The sequence below is a fragment of the Manis javanica genome, chromosome X (assembly GCF_040802235.1).
Source record: "Manis javanica isolate MJ-LG chromosome X, MJ_LKY, whole genome shotgun sequence".
NCBI lineage: Eukaryota > Metazoa > Chordata > Mammalia > Pholidota > Manidae > Manis > Manis javanica.
In genome coordinates, this window is record NC_133174.1 from 4,612,855 (window position 1) to 4,631,813 (window position 18,959).

An 18,959-nucleotide genomic window follows, 5' to 3' on the forward strand; every position below is an offset into this window, starting at 1 on the left:
ATGTTCAACTCTTCAAGAAACCACTGAACTGTCTTCCAAAGTGGCACCCCATTTTGCATTCCCACCGGCCCTGCATGAGCATTCCTGTGGCTCCACGTCCTCACCAGCATTTGGTGCTGTCAAGAGCTCCAGATCTTAGCCATCCCGATTGGTGTGCAGTGGTCTCCTGCCTGTTGGAGAGGCATTTCCCCAGTGACAGACGATGTAGGGCATCTAACATGCTTTTTGTCTTTGGTCTTTGGTGAGGTGGCTACTAAAGTCTCTGGCCCATTTTTTAATCAGGTTGTTTAAATTACCTCTTTTGGCTCTCTGACCAGACTGTGAAGCATGGAGATTCAAGGGGTGCACACTGTTCAGTTTTGAGTCCTGGGATCTTCTGCACCATGAGGCACTCACTCTATGCCTAAGTCCGCTTAACAGCAGCCTGTATTTCTGTACCACTGATGACAGACGAGCTTCTGCTCTAAGCGAACCGATGGTACGTAGTGCTACCGGCACCACCAGTTTATGGTGAGGAAATTGAGGCAAATAGCATGTATATGCCCTGAAAGAAGGCTCAGTGACAGACATTTTTTTTAAAGGAACAGTTAATTTGCAAATAAGTTCCAAGGGAATCAGACATGAGGACCAGCTCCCCAAATGAAAAAACAAAACAGAAACACAGCAGATATTTAAAGGAAAAGAGGCAGCAACTTCCCATTGGTCTGCTCACAGCTAAAAAAAAATGAATTCTCTTATATGATCACCATATCCACAACGGCCACGACGCAGCTTCAGAATCAGCGTCGGCTAAAGACAGAAATACAGTTGTTTCCATTTGGAGGAACGCCTGCCACAGAATGGAAGGAAAGCATTTTTCTAATTGGGTTTTATGGAAACAATTACCGCAGTCTTTCCTAAATCCTCAAACGGAGCCATGGATGAGCACCTTTCCAAACTCCCACATTGTACGTGAAAGACAGCATGGTTACTGCAACCCACTTATTAGCTTGATTTATTCTCTCAAAGACATACCTGAATGTGTAATAAAGGACTCCTACACACACATGTATGTTTAGATACATGCTGTCTAAATACAGGTGTTGAATGAGACACTAGATGGAGAGGGCTGTAACGGAAACACGCAGAAGCAGACCAGTGCCTCACAGTGGGGGTGATTTGCTCCATGACACATGTTACAATGTCTGGATACATATATCTTATTTTGTGTGCCATGACTGGGGGTGGGAGGTGCCCCAGGCGCCCAGTGGGGGGAGCCCAGGGCTGCTGTTCAGCCTCCTACAGTGCCCAGGAGGCCCCCACCACAAAGAATTAGTTAACTAAAAAATGTGAACAGTGCCGATATTGAAAAGAACTGGACACATGTGGACGATGCACATACAGACATCTATAGATGGAAATAAAATTTTAGCCCTAATTTCATATGGTTGTCCACAAGAGAAGGAACCTCTTCCTTCTTTCCCCAAAATCATGGAGTATTAAACAGGACAGGAGGATGCAAATCATGTCCTATTAAAAGAAAAGGTTAAAAATATCATACAAGTCCACGGCTTCTGATGAAAGCATAAAGAGAAACACGAGAATACAAATGCAAGTGTGTTTGGATGTCGTCTCACCTCTAAATATGTTTTCCCACCACCAATGTGATATGAACCAAGTGAATATATTCTGTCCAGAATTTCTTTTCTTAACTTCCCTGCAGCTGTGAGGACATTATCTCACAGCTCCAGATGCAAAAATGTGGCAACAACAACAAAAAGATGTTCCCTACTTTCTTTTAGATTCTGGCCCGATGGGAAAATAATTTCCCAGGTGCAGGTCACTTCTGGAGTGATTGGCAAATGCGTCTGGCTGTTTGCTGCTCGAAAAATGGTACAGCCAAATGTCAGAATAAAAAAGGGAGAGATGGAGGGAGGGAGGTGGGGAGGTGAGGGGTGTGTTGGGGGGGTTATAGGGAGAAAGGAACTTGGAGCACAGCTATTTGATTCTAAAGGCAAAGTTCTCATCCTGAAGGACTTTAATCACCCCATACATAGAAGAGATGATGGGAAAGAGAGTGCCCACTGCTCCAAAACGACTATTCTGAACGGTGGACAGCATCTTAGTTACTTCCTTGCCACTGGAGACATTTAAAAGAATTACAGCTACCAAAACATTTTCACAGCAACCAACCTCTCCATTTCTTCTCACTCTTCCTGAGAGTAGCCAGCAGGAAGGACGCCAGGTTTCTGCATAAACTTGGCATTTCTGTGGCTCACGGACTTCATTTCAACAGTGGAAGGCAAGCCCCGAGTTTATGCTGTGATGCACTCGGGGGTAACTTTGCCCTTTTTTAGAATCAACCCCGATGCCCGGACACCCCCATCTCCATGGGGCTGGGTGGTCTTCTGCTCCTGCTTCATGTGCAGTTCCTCCTCCGTGGTGCAAACAATTCTGTTCACTAGGAGAAGTGGCCATCGAGCGAGGGAGACAGCAGTGAGTACGGCCAAAAATAAGCAGCTGGCCATGAAGGACAGGCAACAGAAATCTGAGTATCTCAACAGGAATGGCTTGCACAGACATTTATCGGAAAACATGGCTACATTTCCAAATGGGGGGGAGGGTCTTATTTTTATTATTCCGTCATGACTGCAAAGGGTCTTGGTATCTGCGTCCTGCAGGGCTCTGCTCATCAGCTGGAGAGCAGGCTGGTGGCCCTGAAATGCAGGGCTCCTTGGCATACCTGGTCTGTTCTAACACCACTTGAAAACCTGCCCAGGGCACGGGGTGACATATCAGGGTCAGAACTGTACCTCCTTTGAGATTTCTCTTAGCATTTTAGGTTTGCAAGGCTTTGCCTATTTTCTTTCCAGACCACAAAGGATAACAAACAGGCCACTTAGGCCAACAGTACACTTCCAAAGAGCACTATTACTTCAGGTAATGCAGGCACTTAAAGACAGAAGCTGAGACATTTATTTAAGTCAAGAAAGGGCTGCCTCCCTCAAGTATGTGTCATCAAGGAACTAAAAAGAGTTGATGAACCTACACTGGATGGGGCCACGCACACTAGCCCAGTAGGGACACCGTGAATAGGGGAGGTCTCCTGTGACCTCAAAGCTTTGTTTTTGTTTGCATTTAGACTTTCTCCACTGCCTCAGCCTTTCTTGTAGAGAAGCTGTCAGTAACCTCCCAGTTAGAATGTCACCCATCTGGTTTCTCTTTAGAAAAGCGTGTCATTTGCGTTGGAGGGAGGGAGGAACACCCAAAATCAGGTGACGTGTTTCAAAGTTATGGATTGTTCATGCATGAGAATATCACAGGGAACTCAAACAAGGTGTAAACAGAAAATGAAATATGGAAAAAACATCTCACAGTGGTTTAAGGAAATGACTTCCCATTACTTGTCTTGTCCCAAGCACTGGTGTAACGAGTGACATTTTTGGAAGGTGATGGATTACTTTGCAAAATCAATGTTTCTTGTGTCATTAAATGAACTCACTGTTTTATGGCTTCCTTTCTGACTTCAGAAATTGTCAATTTTTCGGATATAACCAGAAATTAGCTATAAAATTTTAGAAGTCATCAGGGATAAGTCGGTACTAAATTGAGGGGAACATGCGTTTTTGTTCGCTGTGCTGATTTGAGATGTGCACACCGATTAGGAAGACGCACCTTCCCTAAGTCAAAGATTCTGCACACCGTACATACATGATTCTCAAAGTGGGGATAACTTCCCTGCCTTTCAAAGAAAGAAGGTAATCAGAAAAACACAATGATATATTTTTGATGTTTTTCTAACAATACTGTTTTCTCAACAACTTGGCAGGAAATTAATAACTTGGAGCGCAAAAGGTTATCAAATAACAAAATTTACAGTTCAGGACAGAAGGATAAATAGAATATGAAGTAGGATTTTTAGTTAGTTTTCTTCTTCCTCTTGAGCTGTTCCTTCTCAGAGTCCCTTGGGGACAGATTTTAGCTCTTTGGGAATTAAAGAAACCCCACTCGTCACCGTTTTCATGTGTACCCTTGAGAATTTTCTAAATTCTCCTTTTCTCAGAATTCTCTAAAGGGAGAAAAAAATCTGCATCTAAGAAATTATATTAAGCCTCAAAAGGTGATTCATGATGGTAAGAGCTTCTGTCTTTACTTCAACAACTCTTCAGAACTGTTTGCTTAGATGTCTGTCTCTCTTTAGTAGAAAATAATTCTTTGACAGGGCAAGAAGCACATTCCCTTATTCTGGGTCTCCAGACCTAGGACACCTGAAAGATAGTGGTTTTTGAGGGATTTGTATTGGTTGAACAAAGGATTTGGGTGGAAATTGCACAGGGGATGGTGTTCACAGTCTGACATTTTTAAGAGTTTTTCTATCATGCCAGCGACTTTTTGACCATCCACCATTGTGCCAGCCCGCGTGACACAGCAATGCCTCCAGGAGCCAGGGAAGGAACGAGGAATGCAGGACTATTTCCCCCAAAAGCTCTGTGATTCTCAGTTATATGAGACTGGATATTTCCACTCTATCTTCTCTCACTGTTAACATCCTGAGAAGCAGGGTCATTTCGCATAAATATTTGGGAATATGGCAATTAGGGCTTGAGTTTCTGCTGTGAAGCCTTGGTTATCTTACTTCCAGACCCTCAGTTTTCTTATCTGTAAAAGAAAAATAGCACTCCTGACCTCACAGAGTTGCTGTAAAGGTCAAATAGGTATTTTCTGGGAGCCTACTTGGTTGGCACCAAGGCATCATGGAATGCAATGCTAAACGCCTTCGAACCTGTGGGTCAAATAGATATTTTCTGGGAGCCTGCTGGGTCAGCACCAAGACATCATGCAATGCAATGCTAAACGCCTTCGAACCTGTGGGTCAGTCCTTCAGGGGGCGTGCCTACTTCGGGCCCACCCGCACTAACTCGGACCGGGGTCCTACTGCTAGCCAAATCTCGGTGGCTGGGAGATGGAATGGGCGGCCTGCTTCCACCTCATGCTCATCGGCGGCTCCTTCTTAGAGGGGCTGCCACCAAGGAGCTCTCCGCAAGGTCCACTGAAGAACCTTCACTCTGCCAGGAGCACAGCCTGAGGTTGAACGAGAATCAGGACAGGAAACCTGGCTGCACACACCCGTCTAAGGTGGTGACCCGGGCACGCTCGCAACCTGTCCGGCAGAGCAAGGGGCTTGAGTCTCGCTACAGCGTTCCCGGAGCCTGGCTGCTGCAGGGCTGATGCCCTGGAGGAGCACTGCCAGGCCCCCACAGGCCCACCGGGCTGCTGCAGGACTCTGCATTTCTCACACCGGTCGGTCCAGGTTGGAATGACCTGGCTTCTGAGCTTCAGCTCAAGCTCATCTCCCCTAGGACACTCACCCCAAAGGGACAAGCCCCTCCCTCTGAGATTGCATACAAATAACTCCCTCCTTGCAGCCTCCCGTGCATTGGAGTTCTCTGTTCACAAGTCTTAGCCTCTGCAAGACTATCATTTCTCATGAGCAGGGATTTTACGGTCTCATCTTTGGAACCGCAGCAATCCATCAGTATTAGCTGAAATAAATGGAAGTGACTAAAGCAGGGTTGTGTTTTTTTTTTTAAAGACAAAAAGAAATGCAGCACCTACAGCCTATGATTTAGAGTTGAAGGAGCCATAAACCCTGCTTGCATATTCCTTACTGTTGGCTATCCAGAATAACTACTGCTATCCAACCTTCTCCATCACCAGGGAAAATGTCTCTTCTCACCGTTTCGAAACCAGATGTAAAATCTTATAAGTATATCGAGGGGATTCTAGGTCCTGGGGGATGCAGCTCCCCCAGTGGCTTGCTGAGGAAATGTAAAGCTGGCTGATACCTGAACTAATCGGTCCTTCCTGCCATCTTCCTAGACCTGCCCAGGCGTGAGGATGTCCATCCCCCACTACCGTCCGTCTGCTGGACAACTATTTCAAGCTCGCCTTAGTAGTACATATTTTTCACATGGACAATGAAGGAGCATGCTGTGCTGACATATTGGGCTCAAGATTTGAAGTTCTTTTTCACTGCAATCATCAGAAATATAAACTAAAGCCAAATGACAGAAAATGTTCTAAAGTGCCTCTTTGTTTAGAAGGATTTTTTTTTATTTGCAAAAGCTGTCAAGGTTTATTTGAAGGGAGAGTGGAGAAAGTGTGAGCGGAGCACGGTGAAGGCTGAGAGGTTCCATCCTCACCGCTGTGTGCGCCTGCTGGAGTCATGTCTGCAAGCATCAGGTCATCCAATCTGAACCACACAGGTGTTGAACCAGATCGCGTCTCCCTACAGCAGGTGCCTGGGGCTGGGTTTCCTGGAAGCAGAGGCTGGAAGGGGCTTTCTGTGTGGCATCCGGGGGGTGCAGCTCACACTGGAAGGGCAGGGAAGGACGCAGCAGGAGCTGAGCAGGGCCGTGAGCTCAGCTGGGAGCTGCCTGACCCTGGTCCCGTGCAATGCTTTGGAGCGTCAGCTGCACCCAAGAGTGATCCCAGCAGGGCGCTGGCCTCCGCCGCCCCAGCAGTGAGCCAGTGGCCAGGATCTGCCCTCATCACAGCGGGAGGATACACCGCTGTGCTGGCAAGAAGGTGCCCGTTGGTGAAGGTTAGCTGCTAACAGGAAGCAGCTGTAAGCTATTAGCAGTGGATCCAGCAACAGGGGTTCACAGGGTGAGGGACCGAAGGTCAGCAAGAGCGTCCACTGAGAAGGAATCAGTGTCGGCGACCTACTCTCAATATTTCAGAGAATCCAAAGAATTTCACATTTTCCTAAGACAATGGTGCAAGGAGAACGACAATGCCAAGACTGTTAGCTTCCCGTGTCCTCCGATACTGTAGGTGACCTCATACCAACCTGAGGTTTGAAAGAGGTCTGCGTATCTTTGATTAATGTAAAGAGGAAAAAATGGGTCATAGTTAATAAATGCCATATGTTGACAGACAACACGCTTTCACGATACGGAGTCCAGGGTAAGTGCAGTGGCAATGCGGAGAGGCAGCCGATTGCAGAGATCAAAAAGTCTGGGAGCTCAGACAAAGCCCCGCAAGAAGTTACCCAACAATATGCCAGGGCATTGTGATGGGGCATTGGCAAATTCCATACTGAAAATATCTTTTGATGCCGTGGCTATCCTTCGCTGATGGTTGTCCCAAGCCGGCACCCTTAAAATCATATGACAGCAGAAAGCAACACCAATCACTCACAGGGGCTGCGTTAATAGAGGAACTGCCCACAGGAGCTGTCAATCTGTCTGCCTCACCCCGAATCTTTATACTCCTGCACTGACACGTACAGGAAATCCGGTGAATCCATTTCTAAGAAATATAACAACCTCCTAATTTATGATTAAGCTTTTGAAAGCAAGAACACTTTTACCAACATTAACTTCTTCATTCAGGCCTGTAAACACATGCACACTGCCTATGTTGGATCATATATGCACCTCTGTAAATTGATACAATATAAAAATGTATTTATGTAAATAAATATAAAATACATATGTATTTCTCCTCTAAGCGGTGCACCAAAAAACAAAGAAGTCATCAGTGTTTTCCAATGTGTCTGTAGAATGTTCTATTGTAGCCACAATAAGATAGACTTTAAAACATGTCCATGGAGAAACATTACATCAAAAATATCAAAACCTGCCCTGTATAGCCCAATGTTCCATTTGGGTCCAAACTCTGAAATTCTCAGGAACACGCCAGAGGTCCAGGGGCCGAACCGAGGAAGGTTTTCCACCCAGTGACTCTCTAAGCGCCAGGCCACTCGGGGATGGGACTTAAACCTCAAGGAAGGGCAACGTGACCCCCCGGGTCTGACTGTGTTCACCACAAAATCGCTCCTCAAAAATCTGTGCACCTGGGGCTCATCTGTGGCTGCTAAGCGCTTCTGAGCAGCCAATGGTCATCTTGCTTTTTCTCAGAGGAGAGGCTGGTCCTCCAAGTAGAATGGGCGAATCACCAGCTTACTTCTCCCTCTTGCCAAAACAAACAGTGTGCACTTCTGCTCGGAAAAGCCTCTGATCTCTCATTAGCTACCCGCACGAGCCTGTCAGTGGTTCTTCACAGGGCGCAGGATGTCCCAGTAAGCAAGAAGCTCTTAACACGAACGGAATTCTGGGACCCTAGGGCCGAGGCTGCCAGCAGCCTGCTATTTCTCTTCCCAAGATTCCCGGCCCTTTTCCCCTAAGCAGTCCCGAGGTCCAGCAACGAAAGGGGCACCACTCTGTCTCTCCTCTACTGCACAGGGGCGACGGTTTTTACTGAAGCCCTATTCTCGTGAGCCTCCTGGGAGGGAACACAGGCAGAGGAACAGCAGATTCCCCATATGCCAAAGGAATGGGTCCACCTTTAAGGCTCTATGGTGAGCGCCATCGTCACCACCAAGAGCAGTCACATGGGGGGAATAATGCTCCTCCAGCACCCCGCTAGAATTCTTAGTGAGTTTATCCTTGAGTTTGTGTCTCCTGTGGCAAGTCTAGTGGAGTAACAGAGCACGCTCTGCAGGCTTGGAGCCCGGGGTCATGCGTGATCCCGCCCCCTTCTCCCAAGCTGGCCCTCCCCACTCCTCGCCCAAAGTGGCTGTCGCACTGTGTACCCTGCAGAGACCGGGCCATGGGTGCAAAGACGAATGGCACTAGACTTGCATACCTGAAGTGTCTCGGAATATGAGCAGAGTTGTTCTCCTCCTATGCTAGAGCACCAGGAGGTGTCTGGTGGGCAGCCAGCCAGAGTGCACGACTCCGCAGGAGCCAGCCTGTCCCCCACCGCTGACACAGGTGCCTAGCTGCATCCAGCGAGGAGGCTGCTGTACACTGAGGGCTGCCCGTGCGCTGTGGGTTTAGCAGTAGCAGGGGGAGACCTTCCGGAGGATCTTTCTGGAACAAAGTGCAATGCATGGGTTTAGCAGCTGGCAGAACAGGGCCCAGGCAAGGGTCATGCCTGAGCAAGTGTGTTTGTATGCCTGGGGTCTGGCACGTACACCCCGAAGGTATACCCACGCTCTGCAAGGTCCCCTCGTGGGCGCCCACCAGCACAGCCCACACTGCGCACTTTGCTGGGTCTTCCCCCTCCGTCCCACCTTCCTGAGTCTGGCTTCCGCTTGTCCCTCCAGCCCTGTCGAGGCAGCCCCCCGGAAGGAGACAGGAAAGACAAATCTGTGCTTCTGGTCAGTGCACACGCAAGTGAAACGCCCGGTATTTGCCTGTGGCGTGGGCACTGCACGATATAAAGATCAGCAGTCAAGTCCGGGCTAATAACTTCATTTTTCCTTGCTGAGCACAGCACTGGAAAGCGAATTTATAACACAGCAAGTTGAGAGAGGAGGCACACAAAAGACCGGAAAGCATTTGAGTTCCTTTAACTGCACTTTTTTTTCTTGCTATCTGAATGGAGCACACATTTTATTCTGCACCACATCCCAAAATCAGGTAGTCAGTCCTCAAGTAAATTAACCAACTATCCAATAAAATCCTAAAACTAGAAACAAACCGCCAAGCCAGCAACTGCTCAGACGGGGCACCCAGCTCCACTGTCTCCTGCTGAGTGGTAAGCTTCCTTCTCAGAACCTGTGTCCCTTTATCAACAGTCGGAGGGTACAGCTAGTCCCTCCGCTGTAGGGCTGTTGCAGGGATCAGATGAGATGGTATCGGTAAGACACCGGGAACCATGGTCGCTACTTAGAATCTTCCTATTACCATTGGCTCCTTTATTCCCGCCCCGGTCATAATCCCGGTCATGGTTTTTGCTCCAGGTGCCGGGCAGGTACTCATCCCCCCCTGGACACTAGGAGGTTGGACGTTCACGAAGGTGACCCGCCCAAGCCAGGGATCTGCAGGGCGGCAAAGGCTGAAGCAGAGCAGAGATGCCTGCCTCCAGACCCACTGCCCTGCACGGAGCCCACAGCCCAGATCCGCCGGCCTTCCGCCGACAAAGGAGGTCCTCCTTAACCACCTCCGCTGGCGGGTGGCGGCACTGGGGCCAGACGCACACATGAGATGCGCAAACCCGCCCCTCATCCCAGAGCTGGAAGGACGCTGCTCGCAGAAGAGGTGCTAAGTTCCCCTGCTTCTTTTCCCGAGTGTGGGCAGCCCTCAGTAGTGAAACAATGCAGTTCAGAATCCATCTCCCTCCCAGCATCAAGTTCTAAGCTCTTGCGTGTCACCGGCCGTGCCAGGTAATTCGGGTATCCCCGGTCACCACTCCCACGCCTGTGCATCGGTACCGAGTCCCCGGGACTTTCAGGCATGGTTGGCAGGTGAGGACAGCCCAGCCCGCAGATGTGGGGGCGCCACCTACCTACAGCCCCCAGCCTAGTCACCACCTGGCTGGGGGCTTTGGAAAGTGCCCCGCACTGGGGCGGAGATCGTTTGAATGCAGCCTCTCCGGCAGGCCTGCTGCTCCAGGTCCCTGTCCCTGGAGGCTCCCATTCTCTGTCTACGCAGGAGTACATAAGCTGGGTTTTTCCTAGCCAGTGCCTGGCAGCTATCACACCTGAGGGTCCAGACCGTCAGCAGGCCTCAAGGCTGTATAGGGAAGACGTCTTCCACCCCTAAAGATGCCTGGAACTGTGCCAGAGGCGGTGCCTGCTCCAGAAGCAGCCTTCCGCTTGGGATCGCTGTTCAAGTGTGTGGGATGGGGTGGGGTGGGGGCAACCCCAATGGGAAGGGCAATCTTGCAATAGCTTCCTGGAGCCGGCCTTTCTCCCCCATTCATAAATACCCCGCCCAGTGTAATGCCAGGAAGGCAGCCAGATTTCTCCACGTCCTCCCAATTACTTAAAAAGGGGGCAGGGCAGGGAAGCTGGGGGTTTTAGGAGAGCATGCTACCCCGTCTTTTCAGATCTCGAGAAAGCTTAATCCCCCCGATTCCGGTGCATCGCTTCAGTATTACCAGGTTAGGGTTCGACCGCCACGAATGGCTTTGCAACTCGTTGCAAAAACAGCAGTTATTAAGTCCTAACTAATTTGCAGCTTATCCCACCCCAGCTAATTAAAATGTAATCAGGATTGTCTGGCAACGTGTATCCTGTCAGCAGTTTTTCTTCGGAAGAGAAATCATGCCAAGAGACCAGAAGAAAAGCTTTTCATGGGCATTGGCTTGATCTAAACTGCCTCTTTGGCCGCTGAAACTGTAAAACCAATAAATCACAGCAACTGACAAGTCAAGAAAAGGAAATTAAGGAGAGAAAGACAGAAGGAAGAAGAAAAGATACTCTTTCTCCCTGCTTTGTGTTGTGTTGTTGAAACACAAGTGTGGCATCTTCTCAGGAGGGAGACTTGCAGGGCACGGCGGCCGCTTTGGAAAGCAGGTGGCGGGGGAGGGGCCCTCTCCAGGATGCCCTGGGTAATTTCACCGCCCAGGGGCCGGGAGGACCGCGGAGCGGGCCAGTTTCTCCGGAACCCACGAGACGGTGCTTCTCCCACAGCAAACGGATCCGCACCCTCGCGCACGTGCAAAACTTCGCGAGCTGGTTCGCTCTCTGAAGGTCCCAACTTTGGGTTCCCCCTGGGCCACTCGGCGCCAGATTTCCCCCGCTCTCCGGCCAGGAAGAACATCCCCGGAGGCTACGGAGATTCGTCCCAAACTCCACCGTCCTTACAATCGCCCCACTAGCAGTTTTCCCCCCACGGGGCCCCTCGGAAGGCCCCCTTCCCTGCCCAGGCGCGGGGGGCGCCCCTTTATTTCTTAAAGGCGGAGCGTGCGACTTAGATAGAACCCCGGCAAGGAGCGCCCGCCACCCCCTGCCCCGTCTCCTAACGGCCTCTGCAGTTTTCTCTGCGGCGAGACCTGATCGCCGAACAGGTGAGCATCTACAGAAGGAAGCGAGAACGCCAGGGGGAGGCGGGTGCCCGACAAGAGAAGCAGGGCGTGTGCGGGAAGGGCCCGCTGGGCAGCGCTACTGCGGGGCGCGACTCCCTGGGTCCAGGGCGCCACCCGCACCCCGGGTCCCCACGCCAGTCCCGCCGGGGTCCTCGCCACCCGGGGTCCCCCAGGGGCGCGACACTGCACAGGCGCCGAGCGCGCTTCTCCTCGCACCGCCTACACCTGCGCTCACCCTCCAGCTGGGCACCCCTGGAAGCATGCGAACAGCGCCCCTCGGTCCCGTCACCCCGCAGCTCTTCCTCACTCCCCGAGCTGTTCCCTGGCAGGACCCGGAAGCCCCGGGCCCGCGAACTGGGGCGCGCACACGCACCCCCCGCCCCAACCTGTCCGCTTGGAACCCGCGGCGCGGCGCAAGGCCGCCCGCCGAGGGGGAAGCAGCGCTCGGTGGAGACACAAGTGTGGGCCCGCGGGCACCTGCGGGGCTGGGTGCGTCGCACAGGTCCCCCGCGGCCTCGCTCGCAGTGCCGGGGACCCCGCAGCGCCCGCGAGTTTGCGGGACTCGCCAGCCGCCCGGAGTTGGGGCGCGCGCCAGTGCCGGCAACCGCGCCCACGGGCACAGCCCCCTCGGAATCCCCGAAGCCGCCCGCCCTCCCCCGGGAAGGCGCCCGAGCTCTCCCGCCGGAAGGCCGGAGCCGGGGGAGACGCGCAGGCCCGGCGCCCTTCGGGGAGCAGGGGGGCGCCCGCGGCGGCCGCGTACCTGGAAGTGCTGGAAGAAGGCGGAGATGCGCGTGATCTGCAGGCTGAGGCACCTGGAGGCGCAGCGGGCGCGCTGGACGCTCCCGGCCGCCAGCGCCTCGTCCAGCCTCCGCGCCGCCGCCGCCGCGCCGGGCCCGGCCGCCAGGGAGCCCGCCGAGGCGGCCAGCCACACGCACAGGGTGAGCGCCGCGCCGGGCGCCCCGGGCACCATGGCTGCAGGCGGGCGCGGGCCGAGGCTCCAGCTCCGCGCCGGGGACGCGCGGCCGCCGCAACTCCGCTGGAAAGTTCAAGCCTCCACCCCCGGCCCCCGCGCGCGCCCCGCCGGCCCGAGGGGCGGGGTGAGGGTGACAGGCGCCGCGCCATTGGCTGCGAGGCAAGTGAGCGACAGGGGGGCCGGGCGGAGGGCCGCGGGCAGGTCCGAGGGGCGGTGAGCCGGGCGCCGGGAGCGAGCGCCAGGCCCTCCCGCCCCCCGCGCGCCCCAGTCCCCCACGGGTCTCCGGCGCTGCTCCCGCCCCCGCCCCGCCCCGCCCCGCCGGCAGGTGACAGCCAGGTGTGCGCTGCCGGGGCCGGGAGGACAGGCGCCGTCCGGGAGGGTCCCCGGGGCGCCAGGGCTGCCTGAGGCGGGACCCAGCGCCCTGAGCTGCCGGCTTCCTCCCCAGCTTCCACCCGGCGCCGCGCTTCCCCCGTACTCCCTCATATTTGAGTTTCCCTTCTCCCAGGTGCGTAAGGGAGACGAGCTGAGCACCAGAACTGAAGTGGGCGCAGGAGGAGAGGCCCGCAGGCACTGACGTCTGACATCCTCCCCCTCCTGCCCTGCTGCCCTCCTAGCTGCGCCCTCCCTCCTTCCCTCTGTCTTCCCCTTCTTTGCTTCTGATCACCTGGAAAATGATCTGAGCACATGGCTACTGACATTTGTTGAACAGAGCCACACACCGGTGTCTGTTCCTGTAGTGTGAGTCAGCTGGTCCTGAAACTCTTTTCCTGTATTTACATTTGCCCCAAGCCTCTCGATCCAGGCCTTTTAGCAGTGAAATCACCCCCTTGTCGCTTGTCATCTTTTCCAGAGGCTCCTTGGCCTCAGGTTCTGCTCCCCACGCAGGACCACGGCAGAGAAAGAGGCATCAGTAATACAGCGCCTGTAACAAAGCCCCGTACCTCCCTGAGCTCTGTGGGAAGGGACAGCTGCAGGCGCCTTGCAGGGGGAGACCCTGGGGAGAGCTGGTGCAGGTGGGGAGACCCTGGGGCGAGCTGAGATGTGATCCCCAAGGCTGTGCTTTGGGCTTGGGAGCAGTTATACAACACAACAGAGCCAAGCGGACTCGCTCTGGCTCCGGGTGGCACGTGGAACAACTGACTGGTGTCCCCGAGCCCTGGCACTCTCATACAGAGCCGCACTCACAAATTCCACCACATCGGGCCTCCTCAGGCACGCAGGTAAGCCAGCCACAGCATCTGCACGCACCCGTCCTGCTCGCATGCATCCAAAGCCTGACTCCTCTGCTTGGAGCCTGTGGCGCTTTGCACTTCGCAACCTTTCCCCCCCTACCCCCCCCCATTCCTCTGCACAGTTACCACTCAGCGATTTTGAGATCTTCCTGTTAAATTATAGTGACAACCGTCCACTGTTATCCTATTACGTGTGTGATTCTTTTGCAAGTACATCATTTTATGTGTATATTTCTTCACCTAGTTAAGTCAGCAAGGCCAAGAGAATGAACTGTTTAGGGTGTTTCTCGGTGAGTTAAAAAAAGAGTTGTCCTCTTCAAAAGGTTCTGTAGGCAGAGCCGGCTTCATGGAGTGTGACCTGGACAAGGACAGGGAGCCTCATCTTAGGGTCCACATGTGCTATAATGTTCATCTCTCACCATCTTGATTTTACCTTTGAACAAGGTTCAAATTACGGAGCTGGCTTTATCTGTAGTGTTGCATGACAATACAACTGTAGAGTTAGAAACAGGAAGCATTTAAGCGTGAACTCACTGAGCTCAACAGTTTGCTTAAAAGATGTTCAGAATTAAAAATGGAAGTAGTTTTCAAGTGTGTTACACCTATTTAATTTTGCCTATGAGCAAAGAAGCTAACCATGGTGACGCCAAGGGGATGGAGGAGCGACATCTGAATTCAGAGATTGTCCTCTAAACGTGGTCACTTCCGTTTGGGAATGACCAAGAACAGTTCCAAAAGCTGCGGCAGGCCCCACCATAGCACGTGTTTGAGTTTTGAAGTCAAGCAAACAAGTGGTGCTGATGACGGCAAGGCAAGGAATATATGCCCACCTACGTTCTCTTACGGCATCTTTGATTCATAACTTTGCATGTCACATCGTGAAATGCATATTCTAGAAAGTGATATCTTAAGGACTAGCATGCTGAGCTTTTAAAGACAGCTTTTAAATGTTCAAAGGGATCACTATTTTTCTTTAAAAAAGCAACATGGGTGCTATTTCTGTGGGTTCCATAGCATATTCATGTGTATGAATGAATGCATTTTATGATAAATCAGAAAAGAGAACATCTACTCAGTTGAAAGTTTGGGATTAAATGTACAGGGCTACTTCATTATGCAAAGGTTGAAATAATACCCTTGCTTGTTTTCTCCTCTTAGAACTGTCATAGACACCCCGTGTGATTATGCTGGCCTTTTTCAAGCTATTTATTTTAATTGCAGTTAAGTAATTTTTTAAGTGAAAACATTTTGGGAAAGTCAGAATGACAGTGGAAATCGAGTGTTTTAATTTGGCTCACGTGTGCCCCCATTCCTGTGCAGCTTGCCCTGTGAGTTGGCTCAGGGGAAGTCTCTAACTTTTACAGGACTAGTTCAGTCAGTTCATGAAGAGCAAGCCCATGAAAAGATACATAAACGTGTGCAGAAGTACAGAAGGAATGGCGGATCCGTGGGTGGGTGGGAGCCAACCAGGGACATTCTTAGGAAGGTGCTTAGTAAGTCCTTCCTCAAGTCAACCGGAACCTCACGGTCTGAATTTGGAGAAGACATGAACTTTAGTTCACTTGACTTCATTTGGACTTAAACAGACCAAACACCCATCCATCAGGGAGAGCAGAAAAGGGCCCTGACTCCCATTTCTCTCCACATGAGCATAGACCAAAATGGGTGGCCCTTCTTGGTCAGGTTATAAAAGCACACAGAACGTGTCCCTCGTTCACAGTTTCCAAAAAGTTAGCTATGCTCTTCTTTGCGATTTGTTTCAGTTATTAGCTGCTGCTTTTTTTTTAGCAGAGAACAAAGACCCCCAGGGAAGCTTGCTAAGGGTATATACTCCAGGACCCACATTCAGAGATTCTGCATCAGTATGTCTGCAGCACAGCGCCTGAACCCCAACTCCTAAACAAACTGAATCAGGGGACAGGTCAGAGCAACTGATTTGGGGACAGGTTGGAGAAACAACTGATTCAGAAGACATGTATTCCCGCTAAAAAGAGGCCAGAAGCTTTGGCATAGATGCCATGAAGCACCTATGAACTTCATCTTGTTGAAAGCACCTTTTCTAAAGTAGGTGTTGACATGGCTCGGACATACCAACCCACTTCCTCATCACACTGGTATTTCTTGTTCCAGTACATTTAGCCTAGATCCTGTTAGACTCCTTGATTTTTTTAGATTAGCTAGCACCTTGTTGTTTTAGAAGTGTTTTGGCCACGTTTAGTAAGGGTAAACAATGAAGGAGGCAGGCATCACGTTTTTCTGACATGCCCCTCTTGGAAAAGCAGACTGAGACCAGGCCCTAAGTCAGAGTGAGGCGGGCAGGCCCCAGTCATTGGCTCTAGGGACACGGTGGCCCATGCTCACCTATACCTTTCCAGGCGACGGGGTCGGGATTGCGCAGCAAGGCGCGTGTGGACCTCTTCTTTAACTCTGCTTCCCTCCTCCTCCAGACGTCATTCTCTCCTGCTCAGCTTTGAATTGCACCATCCAGGGCACAGCCAGAGCTATTAAGAGGAAAAACAAATAGTGAAATGGGGAATGGGATGCAATTAACAACAGAAGGGATAAATGTCACTTGTGCAGCTTTATCATAGGACTTCAGGCAAAAACGGGGTGAGCCCCCGTGGTACTGCACCTGATGCCGATTTAAGTTGTTTTATAAAGGGAAATGGCAAATGGCAACTTTTTTGCATAGGTTTACTGAATACACTCTACTTATTTGAAAAAAACAAACCCACCCACATGTGTTTGCAATCATCTGCTTTTTTGTTCTCATCTTGCCATGTAGGCATCCCACCTGGGGATAATTTAAGCATGCAACACATTTTCCTCTTCAGTAAGATTATAAAACTCCAGCTGCCGAACACATACATACTTAAGGGCATTAATTTGTCAATCACCTTGATATTTCCTAAGATTTTACAATGAAGCATCAGAATGTGTTTGCTATTTTGTGTGCTAAATAATTTAATGACATTTTAGAACTTTTTGGCCATTGTACAAAGAATTGTCAAGCAGCACAATTTCTAGCTTCTACTTTCTCTCAAGAGCTTCTCTCCCTGCCCTTTTCCCTCAACTCCCCCAAAGTCACCATCACCCCCCATTCATCCAGTGTTAAATTTGGTACCAGTTCTGCAGCCATGCTAAGAGCCTCTGTTCTAGAATAAGTCACCACTAAAGTTTCATGCTAGCACTGCAATAATTACTAAAACTTAAAATAACTGCTAAAAAATACCATCTATCAGAGTGTGCGTTTTCCTGTTTCAAGGCAGAATTGTATGGCAATGGGAATTTTCTACAGTGAACGCTTTTTCCCTCCGGGGACCCCTGCCTCGGGGAATTGTTAACATTAGCACGTTTGATGGCCTCTGTCCATTTAGTGTCTTACTGACCATCACAGCTGCCAGGCCAGGCAAGAAACAATGGGTTTTGGGAACTTAATGGTTTCAAGGGATGTCTGATGCCAGTAAGACTGAACATTTGTCCCAACGACTGGGCAATTAGCTGATTTTAGCCTAATTCTAATGTTAACAACACTGCATACATACAGAGTCAACCACAGAGTCAGGGTTCTCATATCGACTTTGTTGAACTACAGCTTTGTAGATACTGAAGAACGTACAAACAGCCATAAGAGAAATAGTCCTTAGTGGTGAAATGCAGGAACTCTTTAAAATATAACAAGTATCTTGAATAATTTGATTCTTGACATGACCAAAGTATTTCTGGTAAGCCCCAAACATACACTTTGAGAAGCATAAAAGAAATAGAAGTTTATATAATTTTAACTAAATCTTAAATGATATATCTTTAGAAACCCTCATTTCTCATGTCTGAATGCCCTACTTCTCATGAGAAATGACTATTGCATTTTTCAGTAAAATTTCTATTTAAAATATTGCAAACAGACATTTTCAGCTTTTTAAAAATAAATCTCAAACAACCATACTTTTACTCTGATTTTCATTTCTAAACGTGAAAAGAAACCCGTAGGTGCTCAGCAGTAATACCGAAATTCTATTCTGTTTGATGACTTCAGTGCATTTTTCTCCTTTGCTGTTTTCAAGCCCTTGGACATTTACGCTGAGCCCTGTAAATACCACAGATTTGGAGAGAAGCCTCTGAAAAGTAGAAAAGGCAGCTTTTAGCAGGAAACAGCGCCACATGCTGGCCATGTGGGTAAACTGCGTGGAAAGCCAACAGCTCCCCATTTGCCATGACCTAATTTTAAGACTGAATCGTCAATTCTAAACCATGAATCTGACTGGGATAATCACGTAGTGTTGTCCATTAATATCACCTAGATTCATTCTAGTGTGGATTTAAACACAGGAAGTCTTTCCTGTGTAAATGCAATCACACTGAACTGAATTAGAGACGTGAGTACCAAAAAACTGACTTTTTTCCTAGCTTTTAAACACTTCTCAAACTATTTGCTACCAAACTGAAATGGCTAAGGCTCACTGTGTGAGTTAGATTCGCTTCTGTGCAGAGAACCTTTGCAGCTCACACACTGCTTCTTAAGATTTCATAACATATGAGAATATATGAAAAAAATCCAGCAGGGGAAACTACAGCAAAGAAAGTGGGCAGGCTTTATCTGCAGTGTAGGCAAACAGCAGACCCAGAGAGTGCCTTTCAACGCTCCCTGGCCACTTTAGACAAGACGAACCACAGTCAAGAGATTAAGATAAACACATTTAAGAACCAGAGGGGAGCATGGTGGCACCGATGAGGGTGGCATGAATTCATTGGAACTAGCTGGAGAATATTTATTCTACTTTCCGAATGAATTTTGGGTGTTCCAAGGGGTCAGAGATCAAAGGTCATTCTCTTCCCTTCTCTTCTCCATCCAAATGCTGTACCCCCAGTGTTGACCCCTTCTTTATACACCCACACTCCTTTTCCCACAAAGGTTGACTTTGAGTTCCAGAGGAGGTGGCCCAAGGCCAGGA

At 50.2% G+C, this 18,959-nt stretch overlaps 1 protein-coding gene across 2 annotated transcripts in view; it reads right to left on the minus strand.

Annotated features, from left to right (window-relative positions):
• ANOS1 (anosmin 1) overlaps positions 1 to 12,856 on the minus strand; it is a 154,390-nt gene extending 141,534 nt beyond the window's left edge. For both annotated transcript variants that reach the window (XM_037013428.2, XM_037013427.2), the window contains exon 1: positions 12,563 to 12,856. In XM_037013428.2, coding sequence (XP_036869323.2) covers positions 12,563 to 12,772 — 210 coding nt within the window. In that variant the 5' untranslated portion in view covers positions 12,773 to 12,856. The remainder of the gene's footprint in view (positions 1 to 12,562) is intronic.
• Positions 12,857 to 18,959: the final 6,103 nt, after the last annotated feature.